Here is a 16677-nt window from a genome sequence, read left to right on the forward strand (position 1 = left end):
CCCAGGTTCATAGAGATAGCTCTGTAGGGAAGTTAAAACCACCTGAGAAGTGTCTGTCCAGAGAGAGGATGGGCTTCAATCCAGCTAGGGCCCCTCAGTGGCAGTGTGACCTCACAAGTCAGCTTCCTTTGAGGCCTCGGCGCCATAGCTCAGCATTGTAACAGCACTCATCGGTGGTGGTGGTGGTGGTTTATTGGCTTGGGCCATTTGGTTTAATCGGCTCAACAAGGGACTGCTGTTTTACAGTGAATCCATTTACCCTTTTGAACAACGAAAGTTTCATTAAATTGGCTACCAACTCCTTCCCAGCCTGGTATTTTTCATTTAGGTACAAAAATAAAATTTCAGAATTGGAAAGAGTCTTAGACATCATCCAGGGCAGTTAATTTTTACTGTTGAACCTAAAGCTCTGAAAGGCTGTTCCAGGCCAGCAGTTTCTTCACTCGTTCGTGGCATCTGAACTAGAACCAAGGGCTTTCTGAACTGTCCAGTGTCCTTTCATCAACCACATGGGCCCTTAGAGCCACTGTTTGCTATTTTTTCTCCTAATAAATAATAGCCTTTTGAGGTTTTCAATTCAGCAGTCTGAGTGCTAATGCTTTTTTTTTTTTTTCTTTTGGCTTTTTAGGGCCGTACCTGTGGCACATGGAAGTTCCCAGACTAGGGCTAAAATTGGAGCTGCAGCTGCTGGCCTATGCCACAGCAGCGCCAGATCCTTAACCCACTGAGCAAGGCCAGGGATTGAACCCTCATCCTCATGGATGCTAGTCAGATTCGTTACTGCTGAGCCACAACAGGAACTCCCTAGGGCATTTTTAATAAGGGGGGGGGAGATATGGGTTACATTCCTGGTTTGATAATTGTGAGTATGACTTTATGGTTCCAGAATCTCTTAAGAGGTTTATATTGCATTTGAATTTATGAAAATATTTCAAAATTATATTGACAGACTTGGACTTTGCGTTACTCTGTAACTACCGGGTTTAATCCATTAAAAAAATTTTTTTTAAGTCAACTGTTTCATATGATATCTTCGTTTTCACTTTTTAACCACTTGTTTTGACATATGTTATTCTGCAGATAGGTCATTTTTATAGAAAATGTTGACATTTTACTTAGCTGACGTTTAATCATAGTCAAATGAATTGTGTAGTGTAGCTTATCAATATAATTGCTTTTAAAAAATCATTATGCAGTCATACCCTTTATTTAAAATTTTTTTCAGACTTAAGGCTAAATGTTTAAAAGTCAGATATTTATGTACAGTTGAAAATAACTTTTTCTTCCAAAATAACTAAAATTAAGCCTTATTTAAATATCAGAATATTTCAGTTGAATGTTGTCGCTAAGCTGATGGAAGTATTCTTCATTTGAATAGATGTGATTCTTTTCCCAAACACAGTTTATATCCAGTTTGCTAAATTACTATTCTTTCTCTTGATTTCAGAGGGTGTTTCTTTTTCTTTTTCTTTCTTTCTTTTTTTTTTTTTCTTCCCCCTTGCAAAAACCCTGGGCTCACCCAAGGGCCAGTGGAAACAGAGGTTGTTTCTTTGTTTCAAACTGATAAGCAGTTGTCAGTACTGATACATTCCTTGAGGCGTTTCCTGTCTTTCCTAAAGAATTAGTACTGTGAAGTTCTCCTTGTCGCTCTATGGTAATGAGGACATGGGTTCAATCCCTGGCCTCTCCCAGTGGGTTAAGGATCTGGCATTGCTGTGAGCTGTGGTGTCGCAGACAAGCTTGGATCCCACGTTGCTGTGGCTGTGGTGTAGGCTGGCAGCTGCAGCTCTGTCTAGACTTCTAACCTGGAAACTCCTATATGCTGCAGGTGGAACCCTAAAAAGACAAAAAAAAAAAAATTTGTGCTGCGAAAACTATGGCTTAGATGTCTAGTTCGCCAGCATGTTCTCTTGGCTTTTCCTTTTCACTGTGTCCTGAATGCCCTCATTTGTCTCTACCACCGCTTCTTCCCACTCTAGACCCAACCACCCTCACTTTGTCCTGTTATTGCAGTAGTCCCAGTTGGCCTCCTGGTTCCTCCCTGAGCCCTGACCCTCTTCTCCCTCTTCTAGCCCAAGTGAGCTTTTTTTTTTTTCCCCCTCTCTTTTTCCAGGGCCACACCCTTGGCATATAGAGGTTCCGAGACTAGGGGTCTAACCGAAGCTGGAGCCGCCAGCCTACACCACAGCTACAGCAACGTGGGATCCGAGCTGAGTCTGCAACCTACACCACAGCTCACAGCAACACCGGATTCTTAACTCACTGAGCGAGGCCAGGGATTAAACCTGAAACCTCATAGTTCTTGGTTGGATTCGTTAACCACTGAGCCACGACGGGAACTCCAAGTGAGCCTTTTAAAAAGTCAGGCTTTAAGTTCTCCTCTGCTTCTCCCTCTCACTGAGATCAAAGCCTTCAGGGCTCGTCACGCTCTCACTTCTCTCACCCCGCTCACCCATCTCTCTGCTCATTCACTGCCTCCCTTCTTGTTCATGTTTCTCCAGCCTTATTCATGGCCTCCTTGCTGTTGTCTCTTTCGAGACTCTCCTGTGTAACTACAGTGTCCACTCCCGCGGTAGTCAGAAAATGCTTACACACACACACACACACACACACACACACACACACACACACACACACACACACACACACACACACACACACACACACACACACACACACACACACACACACACACACACACACACACACACACACACACACACACACACACACACACACACACCGTTTCCTTCCCCCAGTTTTTCTCCACAGTACTCGTTATCATCTGATATGCTGCGTATTCATTTGTTTATTGTCTGTCTCCGTCTTAGTAGAATATAAACTCCATGAGGAAGAGAACTCTGTTTTGTTCACTGCTGTATTTCCCCAGAGCCTGGAACATCCTCCGTCAGGAGACACTCGATAGTTACTTGCTGAATGAATGAATGTATTCAGGACTTGCTGCTTTGTCGCAGTCCTGCAGTGACAACTTCGTCTTTTAACACTGATAACATATCCGTTTTACCTCTCAGTTTTCACTGCTGAGTTCTTACTTAAAGCAGCCTGTAAGCATAACCTTTAAAATAAGAGTATAAGTGAAATGGGAGAATTTAATTTGAATGCTTTTCTGTAGCTTAAAAGATTTTATTGATCAACTTTGCCTATAGTTAAGGCCTTATTAATTCAAGTTCCACATAGTTCTGTTTCCCTTCATAGCTACATTTTCAAAATTAGAATTAGAGCATTGCTAAAAGTGAAACATCTTCAGTTTATGGGAAAGTTAATGCTCAGAAATAGGACTTCTGCTTACTTTCATTTCTCTCAATTATAGGTGAAGTATTTGACTATTTGGTTGCACATGGAAGAATGAAGGAAAAGGAAGCAAGAGCTAAATTTAGACAGGTATGGATCACAAGTGTTTGCCTCTGTAAATGTCCTAAGGCCCATTGGATGGAGCACGGGTTGGTCATTCAACAAAAATTTATTAATTAAGTACTTTCATGCCTAAGACACTGTGCTGGAAGTAGCCACAGGTTCTAGTTCTAGCTGTGTAGTTGGGATTTTAGTCTCACTGTCGACCTTAGTTTTTAAGGCTTTCAGACACCTCGATTGCATTAATTAAAACCATTTCCAGGAGTTCCCGTGGTGGCGCAGTGGTTAACGAATCCGACTAGGAACCATGAGGTTGCGGGTTCGGTCCCTGCCTTTGCTCACTGGGTTAACGATCCGGTGTTGCTGTGAGCTGTGATGTAGGTTGCAGACACGGCTCGGATCCCGCGTTGCTGTGGCTGTGGCGTAGGCCGGTGGCTACAGCTCCGATTCAACCCCTAGCCTGGGAACCTCCATATGCCACGGGAGCGGCCCAAGAAATAGCAAAAAGACCAAAAAATAAAATAAAATAAAATAAAATAAATAAATAAAACCATTTCCAAGTTTTTAGCAAGAAGAGCATCACAATCCCAAAATTTGTTACTAGTTTTGTTGTACATAAACCAAAACCAGGTAGCATTTAACCTGTGAGTGAATGACCCAGCCTTTGTCTTTACCTCATTCCTGAAATAGATACCCACTTTAGTAAAGAGGGTTTAAGCCTAAAGGTGATTTAACTCTCCTGTCTTTATTAGTAGTGATTCCTATTGGAGTTCCTTGGTGGCTCAGCTGGTTAGGCATCCCCTGCTGTCACTGCTGTGGCCTGAGTCACTGCTGTGGTGCGGGTTCCATCCCTGCCCTGGGAACATCCGCACACCTCAGGATGCGGCCTAAGGAAAACAAGAAAAGATGCCTGTTTATTGATTGACTGTTACCTGCTACGTATTGGGACACGTACTTCACCCACATTAATGTAGGTCTTGCAGCAGCCTTGTGAGTTAGGAGGACAGTTCTGCGTGTGAAGCTGAGGAGACTGAGGCAAAGCAGTATTAAATCATTTGCCCCAGATTTGATGCAGGCAAGTAGCAGACCTACCACGGATTCAGACCTTTGTCTTCACACTCCAGAGCTAAAGTTCTTGATCATTATGATGTGCTATTGCTTCGACTAGGAATCAACAGACTCTTTCTGTGAAGTGCCAGACGGTATTTTAGGCCTGGAGGCCATACCGTCTGCTGCAGCTGTTTAACGCTCTGCTGTTGCAGCGTGGAATCAGCTGTAGACAGTAACTGAATGAACACGCTCATGGTTGGGTCCAGCAGGACTTTATTTACTAGGTGGGTCAGAGTGAGCCTACAGGCCGTAATCTGCCCACCCCTGATTTAGGTGAAGGGAAGGAGCCCGGACTTTGTTGCCTGTAAATGAACTCTGTACTCCCGTGGTTTTAAGGTCTAGATTTAAATGGCAAGTATAACTTCGTTTCTTTCAGAACCTTTAAATTTTGTTTTATTCACATAGAAGTTTGTTAAGGTAGAAGATAGGAGTCTTTTAAGAGTTTCACAATATTTGGAAAGGTAAGTTTAACTGATTTTTCAAGATCTTCAAGCCTCTTGATTTGCTTTGTGTTTAGTTAAGGACTTATAGGTGTCTTAACTTTTGCTGTTGCTTAAGTGGTTTGTTTTTGTTTTTTAGAGCTACACCTGCAGCATATGGAAGTTCCCAGGCTAGGGGTTGAATCAGAGCTGCAGCTGCATCACAGCCATAGCAACACTGGATCCTTAACCCACTGAGCAAGGCCAGGGATCGAACCCGTGTCCTCATGGATTCTAGTTGGGTTCATTACCACTGGGCCACAGTGGGAACTCTGCTGTTGCTTAAGTTTAATTTAAAAGACTAAGTAGGAGTTCCCGTCGTGGCGCAGTGGTTAACGAATCCGACTAGGAACCATGAGGTTGCGGGTTCGGTCCCTGCCCTTGCTCAGTAATCCGGCGTTGCCGTGAGCTGTGGTGTAGGTTGCAGACGCGGCTCGGATCCCGCGTTGCTGTGGCTCTGGCGTAAGGCCGGTGGCTACAGCTCCGATTCAACCCCTAGCCTGGGAACCTCCATATGCCGCGGGAGCGGCCCAAGAAATAGCAACAACAACAACAAATAAATAAATAAAATAAAAGACTAAGTAGTACCGGAGTTCCCACTGTTGCTCTGAGTTAAGGCCCCGACATAGTGTCCTCGAGGTTACAGGCTCAGTCCCTGGCCTTGCTCAGTGGGGTTAGGATCCGGCGTTGCTACGCACTGTGATGTAGGCTGGCAGCTGCAGCTCCAGGTGACCCCTCGCCCAGAAGCTGCCATGTGCCGCAGGTGGGGCCACAAAAAGGAGAAAAAGAATTAAGAAGTACTAATGTTACTTTGAATTAAATAAAAGCTATTAAAGAGCAAAGTTGAAACTGACTTTTGAATATCAGTTAATTTCTCTGATTCTCAGTGTTTCTAGCTATAAAAATAGGAAGTTAAATGTGATGAATTCTGAGATTCTTTCCAGTTCTGGTATTATTTTATTCTGTGGCCTATAGAAGGAAGCTCAAATTTCTCTTTATTACAAAACAAGTCTTGGAGTTCCCTTTGTGGCTCATTGGTTAACAAATCTGACTAGGAACCAAGAAGTTGCAGGTTTGATCCCTGCCCTCGCTCGGTGGGTTAAGGATCCGGCGTTGCCATGAGCTGTGGTGTAGGCCTGCGGCTATAGCTCCCATTCAACCCCTAGCCTGGGAACCTCCATATGCCGCTGGTGTGGCCCTAGAAGAGACCCCCCCCCAAAAAAAAAATTTCCTGCAGAAATTATGAAATATTTATTGGACGAATCTATTAGTTGGTTCATGAAAGTTAGTTTATGTACTTTTATAGTTATTGACTTGATTTACAAATTAACGTAATCTCTTCTCCTTGCCACAGCATGTCCTTAAGACTGCTCATTTAAACCTGGAAGGATCTAGCATGATCTTGGTGCTTCTACTTTTCTGTCTCTTTCTTTTTTTCTTTCATTTTTGGCCACCCCATGGCATATGGAGTTTCCTGGCCAGGGGTCAGGTTCAAGCTAAGCTCACAGCTACAGCAACGCCAGATCCTCAACCCACTGTGCTGGGCCAGCGATCAAAGCAGCGTCCCAGCTCTCCTCAGACGCCACTGGTCCTGTTGTGCCCAGTGGGAGCTCCACTTTCTTCTGTTTGTCATTGCCGTGTTTTCCAAAGTCACCTTGTTACTTCAGCTAAACAGAACGTTTTCCTGTTTATAAAAGAGGAAGGCCTACCACACAGAATACACTACACTTGATCTGTTTTCTGTCAAAAATAGGCTCTATTTCCCATATTCGCTGACAGATGGTTTTTCCTGCTCCCCTTTCTTCACCACTCTCTTTCTAGCTATTGCTTATGCTCTGTTGATTTTTTGGCTGGGTTCTTGCTTCTTTTCAAAGAAAGAGAATAGATTTCCTGGCTTTATCTTCTTTCCTCGCTTCTTTCTTGCTGGGTTGGTAGTGTTGCTGACTCTGTTCTTTCATGTGTGACTGGAAGTGAATTAGGCTTTCATTTGTATTTTTTTAACCTTTTATTTTTTACTGAAGTATATATAGTTCATTTACAATGTTTTGTTAGTTTCAGGTGTATAGCAAAGTGATTCAGCTATACATATATTTTTTTCCAGATTCATTTCCCTTATAGGTTATTACAAAACATTAAGTATAGTTCCCTGTAGCATACAGTAGATCCTTGTTGGTTATCTGTTTTAAACGTAGTAATGTGTATATGTTTGCATTCATAGTTTAACCTGGGAAACAGCTAGGTTCTCAGACACCTTTAGAAATAACAGCTTTCAGCTTAAAAGCGGTAGTTGAAAGTTGAGTACTTTCAGGGTATATTGACATTAGGTTAGCTTTGAGTTGTTTGAACATAATAGAAGAGAAATTCTCTTTGAGAAAGATAGGAAATTCTCAAATCTGGTTCAAAAGCAGGATTTGAAAATAATCTACAAGAAAAATTTCGGTATGGGGGTGGGGTGGAAATTGAATCAAGAAGAAGTAAGATAGGAGTTCCTGCTGTGGCACAGCGGAAATGAATCTGAGTAGTAACACGAGGTTGCGGGTTTGATTCCTGGCCTCGCTCAGTGGGTTAAGGATCTGGCCTTGCTGTGAGCTGCGATGTAGGTTGCAAACGTGGCTCGGATCTGGCGTTGCTGTGGCTGTGGTGTAGGCCGGTGGCTACAGCTCCAATTAGACCCCTATCCTGGGAACTTCCATAGACCACGGGTGCTGCCCTAAAAAGCAAAAAAAAGAAAAAAGAAAAAGAAGTAAGATAAAGTTTACCCAGTCCTAGGCAATAAACCTGTTACTTTGGGGAAAACAAATCTATTTCATTTGCCTAGTTTTCATGCAGCCAAAGTAGAACAGGGTAAGTGACAGTACACAATAGTGGATGCTCTAAAACTGATACGCTGGCATTGGAACTAGTGTTCCTTTAGCTGATTATGAGTGGGTCCCATCTCCTAAGTGCTTACTTTATAAGGTACGAAGCTGCTTATTGAAGCCTTGGTTTAGGCATCCCCCCAGCTCTCACTCCAACCAGCTGCTCCCTGATGCATATTCTGAGCCAAAATATCAACCAATAGGACAGCTCTCTCTGAGTTTTTATGTTCAGTGTCATAAGGTGTGTTTGATTGTGGTGCCTACAATTAAAAGTTGATGATGGTTTGAAGAAATAAGCAGTAGTTTCATTGTAACGCTAGTTTTGTATGTATGTAGTCATATATAATGCTAAAGAAAAGACTAGCAAAAGAACAAGAGATATTACCTCTGTTTGGTGATTATAAAAGCATATACTTGTAAATACTTTTTATATTTCCTAAAAGTTTTTATAATAAACCTATAAAGCTTTTTTTTTTTTTTTTTTTGGCTGTGCCCATGGTGTGTTATCAGTTCCCAGGCTGGAGATTAAACCCAGTGACCCAGGCTACAGCTCTGACAGCAGTGCATCCTTAACCCCTGAGCCACCAGGGAACTACTAGAACTTTTATAATTAAAGAAGGAGACTTAGGAGTTCCTGTTGTGGCTCAGCAGGTTAAGAACCCAACTCCAGTATTCATGAGGATGCAAGTTCCGTCCCTGGCCTCACTCAGTGGGTTAAGTATCCAGCATTGCCGAAAGCTGTGGTATAGGTCACAGATGTGGCTTGGATCTTGAGGTGCTGTAGCTGTGGTGGAGGCCGGCAGCTGCCACTCCAATTCAGCCCCTAGCATGGGACCATCCATATGCCACGGGTGTGGCCCTAAAAAGGAGAGGATTAAAAAAAAGGAGACTTAAAAAATTGCAAGTCTGGAGTTGGATCTCTGGCACAGTGTGGCCTTTGGCAGCATCCCTGCAGCTCCAGGACACGGTTTCGCTCCCCTGTGCAGCACAGTGGCTTAAGGGATCCTGCGTCGATGGCAGCTGTGGCATTGGTCACAGCTGTGGGGTGGCCAAGAAAAAAAATTCATTAATAAAGATTGCTAGCCATTTTGAAATTTCAGCAGAATGATTATTTGGCAGTGCTCATCACAGGAGTGATCAAATGTTGGCTGAATCTGAGCGCCGTTTGCTGAGCATAGGAGGGTCCTTAGTGTTAGCACACATGGTAGTTTTCATAGTTGATCGTTCTCATTCATTCTTCCATTCTAAGAAAAAGGAAACTGGTCCTGAGAAAAGTGTCCTTTAAACCCACATTAGCCAAAAGGCAGAGAATGCTGTAGGGAGCAGACTGACGGAGGAGAACCAACCTGGATAAACACCTGGCATGGGTAGTCTGTGACTGTCAGGTTGGTTTTGAGTTGATTACATGGTTGCATGAGAGCCTTCTGATCCTGGGACCTGGGCAGCAAGGGTCCTTCAGAGCACGCTGATTTGTTGGGCTCAGGCACCACACTCAAAATTAACTAGGAGTTTCCTGCAGGCACAGCTGAGGGTCCAGGGCACCCTGGAATGTCAAGAGGCAGGGTCCAAGAAAAGACTTTGTAGTTAAAACTAGAAAAAACAGCCTCACCTATCTTCCCCTGACGCTGCCACCCCCAGCCTTCAGCATATGGAGTTCCTGGGCCAAGGATAGACTGAGCCACTGCTGTGCCAACGCTGGATCCTTAGTCCGCTGCATTGCGCTGGGGATTGAACCTGCGTCCCTGCTGCCGCAGTGACTGTTGATCCCATTACGCCACAGTAGGCACTCACCCCTAAATCTCTCCCAATTGGAAAGTTCAGAGCATAAGAAAATTATGCTTAGAGAGCCCCGCAGACATTGAAGCCCTCACTGCGTACTTTGCATGTGTGATGTTAATGGAGCGTCTCTTCTGAGTTAGGAGTCTGCATCAGCTATGACTGACAACCTTGTGTCTCTCCTGTGCAGATAGTGTCTGCAGTGCAGTACTGCCACCAGAAGAGGGTCGTTCACAGAGACCTCAAGGTGAGGCACAGCACACCCACTCGTGCACGCTCGGCTGCGTGTGTTCAGTTCTGCTGGTGGTCACGGCGCAAACGAGGCGCAGATTAGATGTCGTCATTAAATAAGAAAAATAAATCCGGAGTTCCCGTCGTGGCGCAGCGGAAACGGATCCGACCACGAGGTTGTGGGTTGGATCCCTGGCCTTGCTCAGTGGGTTAAGCATCCGTCGTTGCCGTGAGCTGTGGTGTAGATTGCAGACACAGCTCGGATCTGGCATTGCTGTGGCTGTGGTGTACATTGCTGTGGAGTGGCTGCAGCTCCATTTCGACCCCTAGCCTGGGAACTCCGTGTGCTGCAGGTGCAGCCCTAAAAAGAAAAAAAGAAAAAAGAAAAATAAATCCAAAAATATATTTTACATTTTGGTTAAGGCAACTCATACGTAGTTGGTCTTGAGAGAAAAATCATCATACCAGCAAACAGATGGGGTCTCTAGAAATGTATGCTCTCCCCCAGATAGCGTGCCCAGAACCTCCTTGTTTCCTTTCTCTTTCTCCACTCAGCATTCTCTCCTGGTAACAGCAGTAGTTGTTTGAGACCTAGTTCCCAGTTCTCCACTTCTGCCCTCACTCTCTGGCATAGGATAAGGTTTTCTATTTCACAGAGAAAATAGAAACACCGGGCAGAAACTTGGTTTTTCCCAGCAGGCCCTCAAGCTTAGCTGCACCTGCATCCAGCCTTAACCTTCCAGAATATTCCTCCTGTTACAGGACAGTGGGGTACCTCTGATGACCTCTGTGTTCTGGGTCCTTTGTCCCTGCAGGAGCTGTTTCACTCTGCCCATTTCCTCCCAGCTCTTGTTTCTTCAACTTTCTTGTTTCACTAGCAGCATTTTTTTTTCCCTGTCTTTTGTGTTTTTAGGGCCACATCCGAGGCATAAGGAGGTTCCCAGGCTAGAGATCTAATCGGAGCTGGAGGTGTAGCCGCCAGCCTATGCCAGAGCCACAATAACGCCAGATCTTAGCCACATCTGCAACCTACACCATAGCTCATGGCAACACCAGATCCTTAACCCACTGAGTGAGGCCAGGGATCGAACCCGAAACCTCATGGTTCCTAGTCAGATTCGTTAACCACTGCGCCATGACGGGAACTCCACTAGCAGCATTTATAAGAACAGGCTCACATCTCTACTCTATTTTACCAAAAACTTCCCCACCCTGACTCTCCTTCCAGATACACCTCCTTTCTCTCTTCACCGTCACAACCACATCTCTCTAAACATGGTCTAGGTTCGCTGTTCATTTGGTACCCCTTCCTCTCTTTGCTCACGTCATTGTCTTCCGTTAGCTTGTTGCTTTGCTGCTCCACCCTTGCTGCGTTCTCATCAACGTTAGTCGGTGCTGTGGCCACCCATGTGTTAATGACCCCAACTCTGTTCCTGCAGCCGGGGTTCTCTTCTAGATTTTCATATCCAGCTCACAAAAAGGACACCTTCACCTAAGCAGCCCTCAGGCAACTCAGGTTCAGCAAGCTCAACAGCCTAAACCCTTCCTTCCTGTACTTGAATTTAATTTCTCATTGTGGTGACTGATGCCCCTCAGGTGCCTCTCTCTTCTTTGCTCTGCTGTCTACTCAGTCCCCAGGTCCTTCCGCCACTGTCCCTCAGTATCACTTGAGCTCTCTTTTTCCTACCCTTGTTCATATTTTCCGAGTCCAGCCCACCAGCATCTCATACTTGCTTATTACCCTGGCCTCTTACCTGGCTTGTCCCTGCTTCCAATTTTGCCTCTTTCTTCCATGTCTGTTTCTGCATTGCAACCAGAATGATCCTTTAAAAGCACAGATAAATAGGATTGTCATTTCCCTGCTTAAATGACTTTTCAGTGGCTTCCCATTGCCCTTAGGTTAAAAACCCACACACACTTCCCGACCTCAGCTCACTTGGCTGCCCTTTGTACTTCAGCCGCGACCTCATCCCCAGCCGTCTCTCTCTGCCCCACGCTGCTTTTCAATTTCTGGAGTAAAACTTGTTCTCTCTCATGGCCTGGGTTTTCAGACTGTTTATTCCGTCTGAAATACCTCTCATCAGCACACCCACTATGATCAGCTAATCCTCTGGACAGCCGCTTCTGTGTCACCCCCTCAGGGAGCTGTGCCTACCTTTCAGTGTCAGTCCTACAGCCCACCCGCCCCCGCCACAGCTACTTAACTTTCCTGCCTCTCCCCTTCTAAAGTGTGCGCTCCTTGAACACTGGTCCCTGTCTGCCTGTGTGTCCAGACACTCCTGTCACACCTGGTGTGTAGTTGCCATGTGATATATGTTGGAACAAGTGAAAGTAACAGTGGTCTTTATGGTGAAGGAAGCTTAGGATTCTCCCCTCCTCAATAAGAACCATTCCGCAGCTTATTTATCAGTATTTATGAAACGTGACAGTCCACTTAGAGCAAGTATCCATTTTTTTAAGCCCCTCATTCCTAACTGAAAAGCTCTTTAAATTGTTACAAAAGGCTTTTATGAAATGCCTGATGCTGTCACAGTTCTGATTATATTTTGGCTAAATTTCATTTTTGTTTTGATGTTTTCCCTCTAGGCTGAAAATCTATTGTTAGATGCTGACATGAACATTAAAATAGCCGACTTTGGTTTCAGCAATGAGTTTGCTCTTGGCGGTAAGCTGGATACGTTCTGCGGCAGTCCTCCGTACGCTGCCCCGGAACTCTTCCAGGGCAAGAAATACGACGGGCCGGAGGTGGACGTGTGGAGCCTCGGCGTCATTCTGTACACGCTCGTCAGCGGCTCCCTCCCCTTTGATGGACAGAACCTAAAGGTATGAGAAGCAGCTGCATTGTTGTTTCACTGGGGGTTTTGAGTTCTTCTTTAACCGACAAGTTGACTCACTACTTTGATTTCATCTTTATCTCCCTAAAGGAACTGAGAGAGAGAGTATTGAGAGGCAAATACAGAATCCCTTTCTATATGTCCACAGACTGTGAAAACCTTCTCAAACGCTTCCTGGTGCTAAATCCAATAAAACGGGGCACGCTAGAGGTAATCACATAGGGAGGAACACATAACAACTTGGGAGGATTTTTAGAACTTTGCTTGGTTTATGTGGCGTGTTGAACACTATCCTAAGGGTTTTAAAAGAAGATCGAGGGCGTTCCCGTTGTGGCGCAATGGTTAACGAATCCAACTAGGAACCATGAGGTTGTGGGTTCGGTCCCTGGCCTCACTCAGTGGGTTAAGGATCTGGCATTTCCGTGAGCTGTGGTGTAGGTCGCAGATGCAGCTCAGATCCAGTGTAGCTGTGGCTGTGGTGTAGGCTGGCGGCTACAGCTCTAATTAGACCCCTAGCCTGGGAACCTCCATATGCCGTGGGTGCAGCCCCCGAAAAAGACAGAAAGACAAAAAATAAATAAATAAAAGAAGATCGAGACCTATTTCAGCTATAATTGATGAAATGTTGAAAATAAACTTTCCTAGATAGTGAGAGTATCAGAGTGTTTCCTTTTGTACTGCTAATAAACAGTTCACCTTTCAGCAAATCATGAAGGACAGGTGGATCAACGCAGGGCATGAGGAGGACGAACTTAAGCCATTTGTTGAACCCGAACTGGACATTGCAGACCAGAAAAGAATAGGTAATTGCCCTGGGCTTGCGAGCCTGTGTGTGTACCAGTAACATGCTTGTGTTTTGTTTTTGACTAAAATGGGAATGATGGCGAGTTAGGCGTAAGTTACACAATTCAGCTTGTATGTTTTGTCATATTTAGGAAATTACTTACAGTTTCTTTTCATAGCACACAGTAACTACCTGTTAATATTAGAAAATGTGTGATCTTTTGGATCAAATAAAGGAAATCTTTTACCCTGTAACATAAGGATTTCTTAACCAAACAAAACACATAAATTGTATCATTCCCTCTTTTAGACATTATGGTGGGAATGGGATATTCAGAAGAAGAAATTCAAGAATCTCTTAGTAAGATGAAATATGATGAAATCACAGCTACATATTTGTTGTTGGGGAGAAAATCTTCAGAGGTAAGAATTATCAGAAAAACCTGAAATACCCTTTTGATAAATTATTAGCTCATGTAAACTCTTCTCTTGGTGCTGTATATATATTGCTATATATATAACATTGGACATATCGTTTTAAAATTTACCTTCAAATAACCAGTCTAACTCCTATGACTATTATGAGTTACTATTTTAATTTTAAGATAATCTTAATAACTTGGCTTTCATTATGTTAACCTATAGTCATGAATAGTTTTTCAATGATGTAAAGTATCAGATGACGTTTTCTGGAAAAGCATAGAAAGAAATTCATAGATTATCTTTCCTTGTTTGAGTTCTTCCAGTGGTCAGAAAAATACTTTTGCCTGAGTTTAGGGTGGTCGCATTTGTACATTCATTGTAATTCTTATCTCTGAATGAACTGTTTATAAGAGGTTTGTGTGTTTTAAGTTTAGTTTCTTAATAAAACATTTGGGCTCGTGTTGTGGTTTGCTCTGTTTTTCTCATTCTCTCTTAGCTGGATGCTAGTGATTCCAGTTCTAGCAGCAATCTTTCACTTGCTAAGGTTAGGCCAAGCAGTGACCTCAGCAACAGCACTGGCCAGTCTCCTCACCACAAAGTGCAAAGAAGTGTCTCTTCAAGCCAGAAGCAGCGGCGGTACAGTGACCACGGTAAGGAACTTGGGACCATCCAGTGTGTTCTCTTGGAGTCTTCTGTTACCCAGGAGGCCTCCTAATGTGGGCAGGCATCCTTTCGCTTATGGCCCACTGGGGTTGGAGTTGCTTAACTTCCCTTCTTGGCATTTCTTTCAAAGCAGTCCTGAAGGTGCTGGCATATTTATCTCAAGGCTCTGATCTCCTTGGTACATTCAGTAGGCATTTACTGAGGAAGGCCTGGCTGGGTGGAAACCTTAGCCACGGGGGACTATTGAGCCCTTGAACCGAGGAAGAGATTTTCAGTTTTATCTAATTACATTTCGGTAGCCATCTGTGGCCAGGGCTACTACATCAGAAGGCACAGCCCTGGAAAATGTAGAGTGCCCCCTACACTGCATTAATTTTTTTTCTTCTTTTTTGTCGCACTAGCAGCATATGAAAGTTCCCGGGCCAGGGGTCACATCCAAGCTGTAGCTGCAACCTACCCCACAGCTGCAGCAATGCTGGATCCTTAACCTGCTGCACCACAGCAGGAGCTCCTGCTTTAATTTTTTGTTGTTGCTGCTGTCTTTTTGCCATTTCTTGGGCTGCTCCCGCGGCATATGGAGGTTCCCAAGCTAGGGGTCTAATTGGAGCTGTTGCCACTGGCCTACGCCACAGCCACAGCAACTCGGGATCCGAGCCGAGTCTGCGACCTACACCACAGTTCACAGCAACACCAGATTCTTAACTACTGAGCAAGACCAGGGATGGAACCTGCAACCTCATGGTTCCTAGTTGCATTCGTTAGCCACTCCGCCATGACAGGAACTCCCTAAATTTTTGATCTGTGTCATTCTCAGCCACACTCTAGCTTTTGGTGTGTCTTAATACCCTCACTCCTAAAAATTTTCACCTTAGAAGTGAATCTTTCATGAGACTTAGGACCCTAAAGCCTGTGCCTGCCGAACTTGGTTATTCTTCAAGGCAGCCCCGTGCATTGGAATCCAGGGTCTCTAGCTTGTGTCTGTTTATTCACATACTGTTATTTCTTTTGCTTCCAATATGCAGGAACCAAATTAATGTTGCCCTAGTCTTAGCACTTAAAAACACATCCTCAGGAGTTCCCTTTGTAGCTGAGCAGTTAATGAACCTGACTAGTATCCATGAGGATGCGGATTCGATCCCTGGCCTCACTCAGTGGGTTAAGGATGCAGTGTTGCCGTGAACTGTGGTGTAGGTCACAGACGCGGCTCAGATCCTGCATTGACGTGGCTGTGGTGTAGGCCAGCAGCTGTAGCTTCAGTTCAACCCCTCGCCTGGGGATCACTATATGCCGCAGGTGTGGCCCAGAAAACAAAAACAGAACAGTCCTCATGTAGAACACCCATTCGTCTCTCTTTCGGTTCATTTCTCTTCTCTGGACTTTGTCCACACCTGTTCTTTCACCTGGAGATTTGGCACTTGGAACTACATAGAGTACCCAGGGGTCGGCAGCTTTGGTTTTGCACCAGAAATGATGACTCTCTGCTGGGCTTCGACTTCTCTTCCTGCTGATGATGCCTCTCTATATGGTTTGGCCCAAAGCAGCCCGTTGTCCTGGCCCTGTCAGTACACTCTCCACATGTCTACTGTTCAGGGTGTAACAGGGAGCTCAAAATTCGTCGAATGCCAGGATTTGTGCAAATGGCTTTTGTAAACCAAGTGTTGATCTGGGTCTGTGTCTCTTCTGTTCGTATTAGTTGATGACATGGAGAGGTTTTCAGTGCCTGCAGAGAAATTAGCAAAATGTCGACACATTGCTCTGAGTCAACCAGTTTAAAGGGAATTGTTCCTAAAATCCTGGAAGAAATCTGGTAATGGAGTTTTCTAATATCTAGTAACTATCTTAGGTTAATTCTTCCTTAAGCACACAGAATCCACCCAGATTGGTAATGCCGTTTTTTTTTTCTTTCCAGCTCTGAAAATTTTAGAGCTAAGAAGAACTCACCAAACCCCAATTTTAGCATAAGCAAATAGCTCAAGAGGGTTTTTTCATTTCCAAAATTCTTTTTTTTAATTACTTAATTTTATTACATTTATAGGTGTATAGCAATCATCACAACCAAATTTTACAGCATGTCCATCCCAAACCCTCAGTACATCCCCCCACCCCCCAAACTCTCATTTGGAAACCATAAGTTTTTTAATGTCTGTG

General features: G+C 44.3%; 1 protein-coding gene across 12 annotated transcripts in view; it reads left to right on the forward strand.

Moving 5' to 3' along the window:
• The window catches only part of MARK3 (microtubule affinity regulating kinase 3), a 113490-nt gene that overhangs the window by 68468 nt on the left and 28345 nt on the right, over positions 1-16677 (forward strand). For 7 of the 12 annotated variants that reach the window (XR_007137189.1, XM_047797265.1, XM_047797267.1 and 4 more), the window contains 7 exons: positions 3332-3402; positions 9786-9842; positions 12413-12649; positions 12751-12870; positions 13364-13463; positions 13754-13866; positions 14363-14516. Coding sequence is in view for 11 of the 12 variants with exons in the window: in XM_047797265.1 (XP_047653221.1) it covers positions 3332-3402; positions 9786-9842; positions 12413-12649; positions 12751-12870; positions 13364-13463; positions 13754-13866; positions 14363-14516 (852 nt within the window). In the remaining variant the exon portion in view is untranslated. The remainder of the gene's footprint in view (positions 1-3331; positions 3403-9785; positions 9843-12412; positions 12650-12750; positions 12871-13363; positions 13464-13753; positions 13867-14362; positions 14517-16677) is intronic. The other 5 variants (XM_047797274.1, XM_047797269.1, XM_047797273.1 and 2 more) reach the window with 3 other exon arrangements.

The sequence above is a fragment of the Phacochoerus africanus genome, chromosome 9, assembly GCF_016906955.1.
Source record: "Phacochoerus africanus isolate WHEZ1 chromosome 9, ROS_Pafr_v1, whole genome shotgun sequence".
NCBI classification, from domain to species: domain Eukaryota; kingdom Metazoa; phylum Chordata; class Mammalia; order Artiodactyla; family Suidae; genus Phacochoerus; species Phacochoerus africanus.